Here is an 11,319-nt window from a genome sequence, read left to right on the forward strand (position 1 = left end):
GGCTCCCAACCTCAAGGTCAGCAGTTCAAAACTACCAGCGGTTCCACAGGAGAAAGATGAGGTGTTCTGCTCCAGTAAAGATTTACAGCCTTGGAAATCCTGTGTAGGGTCATTATGAGTCAAAACCGACTCCACGGTACTTAACAACAACAACAACAACACCTACTCTTAAGGACCTCTCTGTCTTGGCATTCTTACTACAATGTGCCTATGATTTAATGAATTTGTATTTATTCTGATTAATGTATGCTATGGGTTTTTGTATCTGTGTATTCACGCCTTTCATCAACTCTGGAGAATCACCAGTCATATATCTTCTAATACTGATAGCCTATCCTCTAGTCTTTCTATTAACTTTTTTGTGGGACACTGATTAGACATGTTAGAACAGCTTATTGTATCTCCCTATTCCACTAGCTCACTTAAATATTTTCCATCTCCTCTATTTCTTTCATATTATGGGTAATGTCTTCAGATCTAAACTCTGATTGACTCATTCTCTAGAATTTCTACTATTACTTAACCTTGTTATTATGTTTTAAGTTTTAATAATTATATTTTCGGATTCATGTAAAATGCTATGTTTTCTATTTTAATCTTCTTGCTCATTTCTAATCTTTCGTTGCTTGCTGTTTCCTAATTATATGTTTTAGTTTTTTAAACAATTAGTATTTATTACTTTATTATTATAAATTCCTATAGCTGCAATTTCTGGATATCTAAACTAATTATTTCTGGTTTATACTTTTTTCACTTATGCTGGTTTCTTCCTGTGTACGATTTTCTTTAAAAAAGTTCATTCTAAGTTATTTTAGTCCGTGGACATCTTAGAAGCCAAATTACTGAACTTTCCTACAGAGACAATTGTTTTTACTATTGACACTGTTTTATATATAGGTGCCAGAGGGAAGCACCACTGTGAAATCATTTTAGCTGCCTTCAAGATTCCAGCCCAAAGTGAAACAGATAAATTCAGCAGCCCCTCTCTGCCACTGACACCAAGCTTCATCTCTTGATAACTATAGCAAGAATATGACATTTGCCCTTCGTGCAACATCACATTACTGCTTGTCTACTGTTCATTTCCCTCCAGTCTGAGTTTAGCTCACAAGTGGTGAGGAGAAAGGAAGAAGAGCTTTAGAAATTTCCTTTAGTTTGTGGAAGTTTGGCAATACACTAAGTAGTAGGTTTTATATAGTGCAGCTGTTTTGCAAGAGGATCATCATACAACTCATACCAGAAATATGTTAGACACTGACATCTTTGAAAAGAATGGCAGTCAGTTAGAGATTACCATTGTCTAGTTAAATAGTTAAGAAAATGGAGTCATAGAAACAAATCCATGAGTGAAATACAATAGTCCAGTCTTGTTGTGAGCTAGGAGCATATTAGGTAAGGATGAAACATAAAGAGATATGACTATTTGATCCCAGTTAACTATAGGAGTACTGGTGTTACACTGTGGGTTAATGTGCTTGACTGCAGGGTCTGTTTTAAGCACAAGGTCGGCAGTTCAAGCTCACCAGCCACTCCTCAGAAACCCTACACACGGTCACTATTGGGTCAGAACCGACTCAACAGCACTTAACAATGATAGGCCAACCCAGCCTAGTTCTTAGGCATAATCTCCATGAAAGGGCCTTTACTCTGAACGTTTTCCCAAAGCTCCTTACCAACCCTACTGCTTCTTGGCTTAGTTATTTTTTTAATGCAACATGATTTCACGCACAGTCCTGAGCTTATGAAAATCTTTAATATATTTTAAATCTTGTATATAAAGTACTCAGAAGTGTAAAAGATTCCATAGTAATAATACTGAATTATGATGGATGTTTCCCTGTCTGAACAATATGAATAAACCTAAATGTAACTAAAAAGATACTGTGGGGCTATGGACACTCTGGTCTTCTTATTCCATCTTTAAAAAGTGGTACTGATAGCAGATCAAGTTTTAAATACATTCAGGTGAGCATGTCCTTTCTCATCTCTGGGGTCTCCGTTGTTGTTCAACATTCAGCAGAGATCTGTGTTACTTTGCTACCAAACTACCACTCCTGAAATTGTAAGTCTTCAAATGTCAAATATTTCTCCAAGAACTCATCAACTGATTAGATCTAAACAATTTCTTTAAAAGCTCTAGGATCACTGAAAATTCACTAGGTTTTAAGAATAAGTGTCAGACCATTTTAACATCCTAGGGACAATACTGTTGATTTTTTTTAAATAAAAATGATAAAATGCAGACAGGTTGAGTTAAATAAAAAACTGCACAAATTACAGTTATTTGCTATGAAACCCTAGGAAGCTCTTCAGAAAGGTTTCAATGCAAAATTAATCACCTTGTGAACACTGAATCAGAAAAGTTCAAAGACCATATAATAGTCCAAGATCACAATGTAATTTACCTTGTAAATCTAAGTATATTGTAACTACTGTGTAATCAAAAACACTTTAAGGATTTCATTGACTTAGACATACTCACTGAGCATCTATCAACCACACAGACACTGTGCTAAATTGTGCAGATACAGAGTGGTGATGTTGTCGTTAGGTGCTGCCTAGTTGGTCCCAACTCTTAGCGACTATATGAACAGAATAGAGCCCTGCCCAGTCCTGCACCATCTCCCCAATAGTAGGTATGTTTGAGCCCACTGTTGTAGACAATTGCTGTCAACCCATCTCCTTGAGGATCATCCTCTTTTTCACAGACTCTCTACACTTTACTAAGCATGGTGTTCTTTCTCTAGTGATTGGTCCCTCCTGATAACATAACCAAAGTAAGCAACACAATGTCTTGCCAGCCTCACTTCTAAGGAGCACTCCAGCTGTATTCCTGCAATATGGTGGTGATAAAGACAAGAACACTCTTCCTTTTGGAGCTTATTTTTATTACTGCACTAACTTCTGAAACTATTCAGCAATATTTCTACTTTTCGTTTTGTACCTTGGAGGATATTTTGTTTACCAAAAGTATGTTCAAAGCCTGTTTCACCAGGCAGGTTCTAATGCAATGGCCTCAGCTTCCTCAGGACAAACCACTTGTGTAAGTGACCTGGGAGAGAAAGGTGTCAGAATGTGAGTATGTGTGTACATACGTGTGAATATTTCAACTGATTTCCTCATGATAAAAGAAAGCTGCCTCTACAAAAACAAAAAAAAAAAGGTCATCTACATTTTACATCATCTAACAAATGTACACGCACAATATGTACAAACTCACACATTCGCGCTAGTAGAGCTGAGGCAGCAGCTAATGTCTGCTAGTCCCAGAGATAAATTAACAGGCAGCCAACATCTGAGGAGCCAGAAACACTCACTCTAAGTGTGAACACATATTTGATTGCCGGACTGTGTCTTTCCTGGGACTGACCTTATAAATTAAACAGTGTAAATCTCAAGTAAGTGTTTTCTGCACATTTTGATTCACTGTGAAGATTAAGATGCCCTTCACATTAACAGCTAACATTAATAGCCATTGTTGGGCATGACCTGCTTCATTACTGGTGACTTACAATACTTACATACACACATTCTCACTAACACACAATTTTTAAAGAAAATGGGTTGGGGGGATGCTTATTATCTATTGAAATGAAAAGTGAAATAACTAAATTTTTAACTAGAATATGAAACTCCCAGTACCACTGTTGCTGTTGAATCAGTTCCATCTCACAGAGACCCCACACATAGAACAGAAGTACCCCTCTAAGTGTTCCATGACTGTAAATCTTTATGAAAGCAGACTACCGTATCTGTCTCCCAAGGAGCAGCTAGTGGGTCAAACCACCAACCAAACTCTTAACCACTCTGCAACCAAGGCTCCTTGGATATTGAATCTGCACATAGAAAATCGTTTTTAAATAGAAAAGTGACCTATCTTTATTTCCTGGAGGTGTAATAACATGGAAGCACCCGATAAGGGGCAAGTAATTAATATCTGAGCACCTGTATCCTATTTCTATAACTTAAGGCTCAGTTGAAATGTTCCTTCCTCAGGGAAGCACTTCCTAAGCTATCAGATTAGTCTGGTTTGTCATCAGATGCAACCACAGTATGACATCCTTCGTCTTTTCTGACACTCATCACTCTAATAATAATGATGTGAAGTGGTTGTCTTCCTTACTGAACCACAAATTCCAAGAAGGCACTGACAATGTTTGTCACGTTTCTTCTGCAATTTCAATATATGGCATAATGGGCAATTTTAGAATTCATTAATTAATGAAGGAATGACCGCATAAATGGAATAAAAGTATGTATCCTAAATTCACCTCTAGAAAATATGAAGGAGTATCTGAGAAAATTAATGCTTTTGAAGATAACAGAGTGGAACAAGGAACATAGTAGCTGACCCCAGCTCTAGCTATGACTCTGAAATACTTGTATCTGCTTGGAGGAGTGAATGTATAGAAATCCAAAGTTAATCAAATGATAGAATACTTACCTTCAGATTATTGTTTACATGCCAAATAAGGATGTTGTGCAATTTTCCAAAGCTAGAAGAATGCCCAATCTGACTTGAAAAGGAAAATAAGTAACATGTTCTCAACGGATTGATTCCCATTTGAAAAAGTAAATACAATGTATTATGTTGTTGTTGTTAAGTGTCACTGAGTCTGTTCCCACTCACTGTGACTCTATCTAGGGTTTCCAAAGGGTGGCTGGTGGATTTGAACTGCAGACTTCATGGTTAGCAGTGCAGTATTTATCTACAGTGCCACACCAGGATGTCAGAATGTATTATAGTGACAGCATTAATATGAGAGTTATGTTGTCCAAAATTAGGGCATATGAAATAATACTTTCCAAGGACATATAAAATGGATTGTGGTAGATTCATAAATTCATCAGCTGTGTCAGCATTACTGAGAATTTAGAAATATACTCAGTGAATAGTATAAAACAAATAAGAAGCCTAAGAATAAACAGTCTGAAGCAAGTGCCCAAATTAAAATCGGTGGTTATCAATCAATAAATCTACAATCTGCCATTTTATGATCTTTTATGTGATTTTGTTCAACCACTTCCCGAGTCACTGAATCACTTCCAATGATTATTAGATTAGATTTCTAGATTCCTTCTATTTCCATTTCATTTTCTTGATACTTCCCCCTCTCAGCATGGCTTACCTGTAGTGTCGGGAAATCTCGTCTTCCACTTGGGTAATAAAATCACATTTGGTACATGTGTGTTCTTTGCTTTCCTTGACAGCCTGCTGCCCATCTGATCCTTGCAGATGATTTGTTTCTTGCTTGACATCTGATGCTTGGGACTCATGCACACTCTCATAATGAAAGAGGAGCACGTCCACGTCAGGAGTGGAGAAAGCGCACTGATGGCACTGGTGTTTGACTCTCGAGCTTCCGGCTGCCCCAGGAGACAAGTGCAAAAGCAAGAGTGCACAGTGGGGACAATTACTTTTTCTACAAGCAAACGGATAAGTGATTTCACCAAGGTGCTTTTCTGGGCTGCAGAGGCCTCTGGGGCAGAATGGACAGTGCTTAATGGTACATTTATGAATGTTATGAAGCTGTTGATAGTGACGAAGGAGCGGTCCCACTACAATGACATCAGGGCCATGGCTTTTGGAATATCTAAAGTCACAGAACTGACAATTGTAGCTTGTCACCATGTTATCCTCGGCTCCCTTGCTGGAGAAGTCCTTCTTCTTAACCCCACTAGAGCCCTTGTCTGCCTTGGAAACGGACTCCCCTTCTGCACTTTTGGCTAGGTCATTCTGATTAATGACAGAGCCTCTGGAAAGCTTATCGTTCAATTCTGGATTAAGGCTGCCTGACTGAGCTCCTCCATGCTGTTTGCCATAATGTTCTAGCAGTTTAACTGAGCTAGATGACTCACAGCTGAAACTACAAAATTTACACCAGTAGTAACTGGTGGCATCTGTACCATTTTGTCTCGAGGAATCGAGGCGCTTAATGGGCACTGAGTAACCAATGGGAGTGTCATCGCCAGTCTTGACTGTGATTTTGTCCGGCCACTTTCCCAAGTCTCCAGAATCACTGGAACGAAGTGCAGGGATGGATTTGTTAGAGTTTTTCTCAGTAGGTTTCACACCCTCAGAGGAGGGGAGAGAAGCCTTTATTTTGTTTGGGTGAGTCTGAAGAAAATGTTGTTCTAGTTCAGTCGATGAATTGCCCATATAAGTGAAATTGCAGAATTTACAACGGAAGTACTTGGTGTTTCCTTGGCAATCTGGTGTTTTCCGTCCAATGCCAATGAATGTTCCACCTGAAGTGACCTAGTGCAGAAGAGATGCATGTTACTTTAAACTTGTCGTTTGTTCAGTGAATTCTCAAGGGGGAAGGGATGTGTAACACAGCCAAGGATCCGTATCAAAAAATACAATTGTATTTATTATGATATCACTTGAATCATCAGAGCCAAATAAATGTACTTCTTATTTCTCCTCCATAGCTACTCTTTGAGAGGCACATTCTGCTAAACAATCAAAGCCAAAGTAAGACCTGAGAGACCATGGGAGCTAATCCAAGAGATTTATTAGTATATATCTATATTTAAAATAAGGCAACAATTTCCAACTGAGTAGATTTTACTATTTCGTCCCTCAAATCTTATTCTTGAGGAAGCATCCAGATCACATGGGATTTCTCTTCACCGAGCTTAAGGGTTGCTGTCAAAACCAGAAACAATTACTCAGAGACTACTCAATGCAGATATTCTCCAAGGAAATCTGTTCAGATCTTACAGCAATGAAGCTGCAGAAAGAGATGAGCTATCGTATCTTCTGGGTAAAACAGAGGTGTTAAAATGACCACTCAGAATGGCTTATAATTGAAGCACTAGCAACCAGAGTAATCTGAAAATAAAAGGAATGGAATGGTCAGGAAATTTTTATGATGGAGGACCAATGTGGAAAGTTTAAAATGTTTCTCATTCTAGAACAAATTAAAAGAAGAAACTCTCCAAGGGCCTTATTTGACTAAGGCTCTTTCTCATGGCAAAGGGACCAAGACCTCCCATGAATGGTTGATGGGATGTTCAAAGGCCAAAATAACATAATTCATATGATTAACATCACCCCAGCTCTGCTTTTGTCCTCCAAATTATGAAATTACATAGCAATGGAGTGTGATGGATTGAATTGGGTCCCGTCACGAATACGGATCACACATCCTAAACCCCCATTCCTTTGGATGGAATCACATTTAGGAATAGGAGTTTCTTTGTTATATTAATGAAAACTGTATCCGTGAAGGGTGTGCTTTGAACCAATCACCTCTGAGTTATAAAAAGAGCAAGGAATCCCAAGTGGAGGGGAAGACACGCCACAGGAAAATCACCAAGAAACCAACTAATAGGAGCTGGAAAGAGACAAGGACCTTCTCCTAGAGCCGACAGAAAGAGCAAGCCTTCCCCTAGGCGTGACACGCTGAACTCAGTCTTCAAACTTCCGAAACTGTGAGAACTAAATACCTGCGTGGTAAAGCCACTCACTTGTATTGCTCTAATGGCAGTACTAAGAAACTAAGGCATGGGGTTATGAAGACCTGTACAGGGTTCTCCTATGCATCTCAATGGGTAGCCCAACTAAAGGCCTCCATTGAGCTGCCGCCGAAATGCATGGTTTTAAAGTTTGTCACTGAAATGCTCCAAAGAGGAAATGATTTCCTCTCCCAACAATCAAAGAAATTTTTAACTTTTCCAGCAACCAGATGTAATGCATTAAGCAAGTGGCATAATCATGTTCTGCCTTCTGCAACAGCTGCTCAAAAATGACACGTGTGATCGCTGCTCATATCCAAAGCACATCATGAGAAAAGTCTCAGGCATCACAAAATCATTTTAAAGGCTCTACTTGAAATGCAAATAATATTCCTTTAGTGCACTGAGCAATGTGTTTGTATTTCTACTGCACAGGACGAAGACTGAAGTCTTCATTCTGCCACTTAAAAGACAGATGTAACCTTAGTCAAGTTGCTTGACCTCTCTGGTCAACAGCTTCCTCAATTAGGAAAATCTCTATATTTACTGCCAGTACTACAGTTCTAGAAAAGGAACCCTGGCAGCATAGTGGGTTACGAGTTGGGCTGCAAACCACAAGATCGGCAGTTCAAATCTATCAGCCACTCCTTGGGAGAAAGATGAGGCTTTCTGCTCCCATGAAGATTTACAGCTTTGGAAACCTTATACAGGGCTGCTATGACACACCACTGCCACCACAGCCACCACAGTTCTAGGAAGTATGCAGGAAGATAAAAATACCTCAACTTTAACTGTACATTAAGATAATGATTATGAAGCTCTCCCCAACAGTCTTTAATTGAAGAATGATAATGCTTCACTTTATCCATCATACTAAGCACACAGATTTCAAGTTGAGCATCATCTAACAAAAAAGGAAAAAATGGGAAGACCTCTCAAGAATGAACGCTGGCAATCAATCCCTGGTGTGACAGATGTCAAAGTTATAGCACTCAAAGACACAGTTTATTTGCCACTCTAACTTAACACTTAAGTGAATTAAGTTAACTATAATTAGTGATGACATGTGATGTATAATATTGCAAAATCTTCTACATGTATTTCCCAATTGGCTAGAAGTGAGGAGAAATCTTAACTCCTACAAACGAAACATTTCAATGTGATGCTGCCAATTCAAGAACTGAACTAAACTTGAATCAAAGAAGGCAAATCCAGAAGTATCCCATTCTTCTCTAATAGGCAAAGCAAGTGTGCAAAATCTAGAGACATAAATTTGCTTTGTTTTAGCTACCACATTGCTTCAGGGTTGTCAAGCTTCCAAAATATAAAACATTTTGAACTTCTGCTTGTACAAAAGGGATTCCTGAGAAACCACGACACATCATCACTATTTCTTGGGTTTTGCAATCATCAGGCCTCATGCTCAGTGTCCACACTGAAAACACCAAATCAGGAGCGAACATACTCTTGAGAAATCCCTCTACCTAAAATTTTGAAATGAGTTTAAATTATTGCTAAACATCACACCATCTCTTCCAATATTTGACAACAACCTTAAGTGTCAGAAAATCCAGACTAAGAATGACTACACTCAGAATAGCCTTTTTATAAAAAAATTAAAATAAAAAAAGAGCCAGCAAACGCTCTGGTTAGGATTCACTAAGCTACTACAGACTGCATTAGGCCCTTCATATGGGTGGATGCCGTGCGCCTCAAAGTTGTATTTTTTACTGAAAATCATTCAAATCCATTATTCAGCAGCTGTAAACTTTGGTGATGCTAAAGAGTGTTTTTATACTTCTGACCACTCTCTCGAAACCACATAAAATAAACAAAAACTCAATTAAACTAAGCACACAGATTTCAAGTCTGTCAGTAGCTGAGCATCATCTTGACAAAAAAGCTAAAAATGGGACACCATTTTGTTTAACAACAAGAACAACACATCTGGCACTTTTGTAAGTCATCCATTTGCCTTCTTAGTAAATAGTAGTATACAGTGTAATAGTTTTATATACTATGAAACAACTAATATTAGAGTTCCATATTGTAAAATATCATTTTGTAAATGTTGTAAATCTTGGTAATATTGACATAATTACCCATTATTCAGCTCTTTTTCTCTTTCAAAAATAACACATAAAGGCTATATTTGGTCAGTTTTTATACTTTCTATGTCGCTAGATGTACATTTACGACAGAGGGAAACATACCTGATGCACATTATCTAAATGCCATTGTGAAAGAAAATAAAGTATGATTTTAGAAGACAGTACCGATGACGACTGACCATCTCCATTTTGTTGTCGTGACCCACAAATGTTCACTTAACACAATTATTTTCTAGGTTAAGTGCATATGTACACAAATACACAGAGCAGGAAGAGTTGTGCAAAATAAATGCTTGCAGCAACATTTTAATGAAACATAGTGCCAGGGAAGAGTGCCTACACATTCAGAGAATTATTTCAAACTTTTCAAATGTTTGAATGTAGCAAGGAGTAGAAAAAAAAGTTTCCTTCTCTAGTTGTGATTATACAAAATGAGATCACAAGCAGTGTAAAAAGTTCTAAGACGTAAGCATAGCTTCCCATCTTTCTTATTTGACTAACCAGACCTTTAATTATAGACTAACAATCCAGCAATTCTTTTGCTATGGTAGCCACGTTTGAAGACATGGATTAAACCACACATTTTGCTTAAGCCAAAAATGACATCTATTCATTCACATGATTATTAACTACTAGGGACGTAGCTTGTAGCAGACCCTATAAAAGGTATTAAGAATAAAACAGTGAACAAACTAGATCATATCTCTGGCTTCAAGATACTTATAATTTAAGATTCAAAATTGTATATAAAAAAATATTTTTTCATTTCTATCTCCCCTGCCTCCTAAGGAAAGTTCAATCAGTTAAGTTCCATGAAAATATACATCATTTAACCTGGTTATACAGTTTCCTCAGCTGTACAGTAAGTCATACTGTATACTTTGCCACTTCATAGGACTATTGTGAGGAGCAGCTGAGAGAATGTACCTGAAATTTCCCACAAACTCAAGGGCTGTGCCATCCAATAGAATTTTCTGTTCTACCCAATATTGTAGCCAGTCCTTGAGTAATGATGGGCCAGTACAGCTAAGGAAATGATTGTTTCACTTCATTCTATTGCATTTAGGTAATTTTATTTTTTTCCTTACTGTTGCTGTTAAGTGCCATCGAGTCGGTCCTGACCCATAGCAACCCTGTATAGGGTCTCTGAGGAGCAGCTGGTGAGCTTGAACTGCTGACCTTGCAGTTCATACCAACTTTGCAGTTCAGTTCACTAACCCACAGCGCCACACCAGGACTTCCTAGCTCGTTCTAGCTTTACTGAGTTGAAACTGAAATAGCCACATGTGACTAGTGGTGCCATACTTAACAGCATGTTCCACAGTATGACTTCATATGGAGGGAACGACTGTTTTATACACTGTGAACTCCTCCTGCCAATGGGATGAACAGACTGAAGAAAGGGAAAGTGACAAAAGTCACTGAGGAGCACAAACTCATAACCTTGCCACTCCCAGCATTCTTAGCTGTAAATCAGTAGGCTCTGTAGTTACTGAGTCCATGCTTTTTCATATCCCTTCTTTGACTACAGAAATAGTTCTCTTTGGAAGTAGGCAGGGGCTCAGTGTATGTGGTAGAATGAATGAATGAACTCAGTGCATGAGACGTGAACATGAATACAAAATGTCTCCCACCCAGGTCCCTGGGTTACCTCGGACAAGGACGCGACAGTGATTCATGCATCCAATCCTAAAGGCGCTGCCTGACATACACGGACTTCTTTTAAAAAAAAAAAAAAAAAAAA

The 11,319-nt window shown here is 38.3% G+C and overlaps 1 protein-coding gene across 3 annotated transcripts in view; it reads right to left on the reverse strand.

The window, feature by feature from the left end:
- Positions 1-11,319, reverse strand: part of TRPS1 (trichorhinophalangeal syndrome I) — a 311,159-nt gene that overhangs the window by 234,877 nt on the left and 64,963 nt on the right. For all 3 annotated transcript variants that reach the window (XM_006830660.1, XM_006830659.1, XM_006830661.1), the window contains exon 3: positions 5,130-6,259. In XM_006830660.1, coding sequence (XP_006830723.1) covers positions 5,130-6,259 — 1,130 coding nt within the window. The remainder of the gene's footprint in view (positions 1-5,129; positions 6,260-11,319) is intronic.

This window comes from Chrysochloris asiatica, unplaced genomic scaffold (assembly GCF_000296735.1).
Source record: "Chrysochloris asiatica unplaced genomic scaffold, ChrAsi1.0 scaffold00001, whole genome shotgun sequence".
In the NCBI taxonomy this organism is placed as follows: domain Eukaryota; kingdom Metazoa; phylum Chordata; class Mammalia; order Afrosoricida; family Chrysochloridae; genus Chrysochloris; species Chrysochloris asiatica.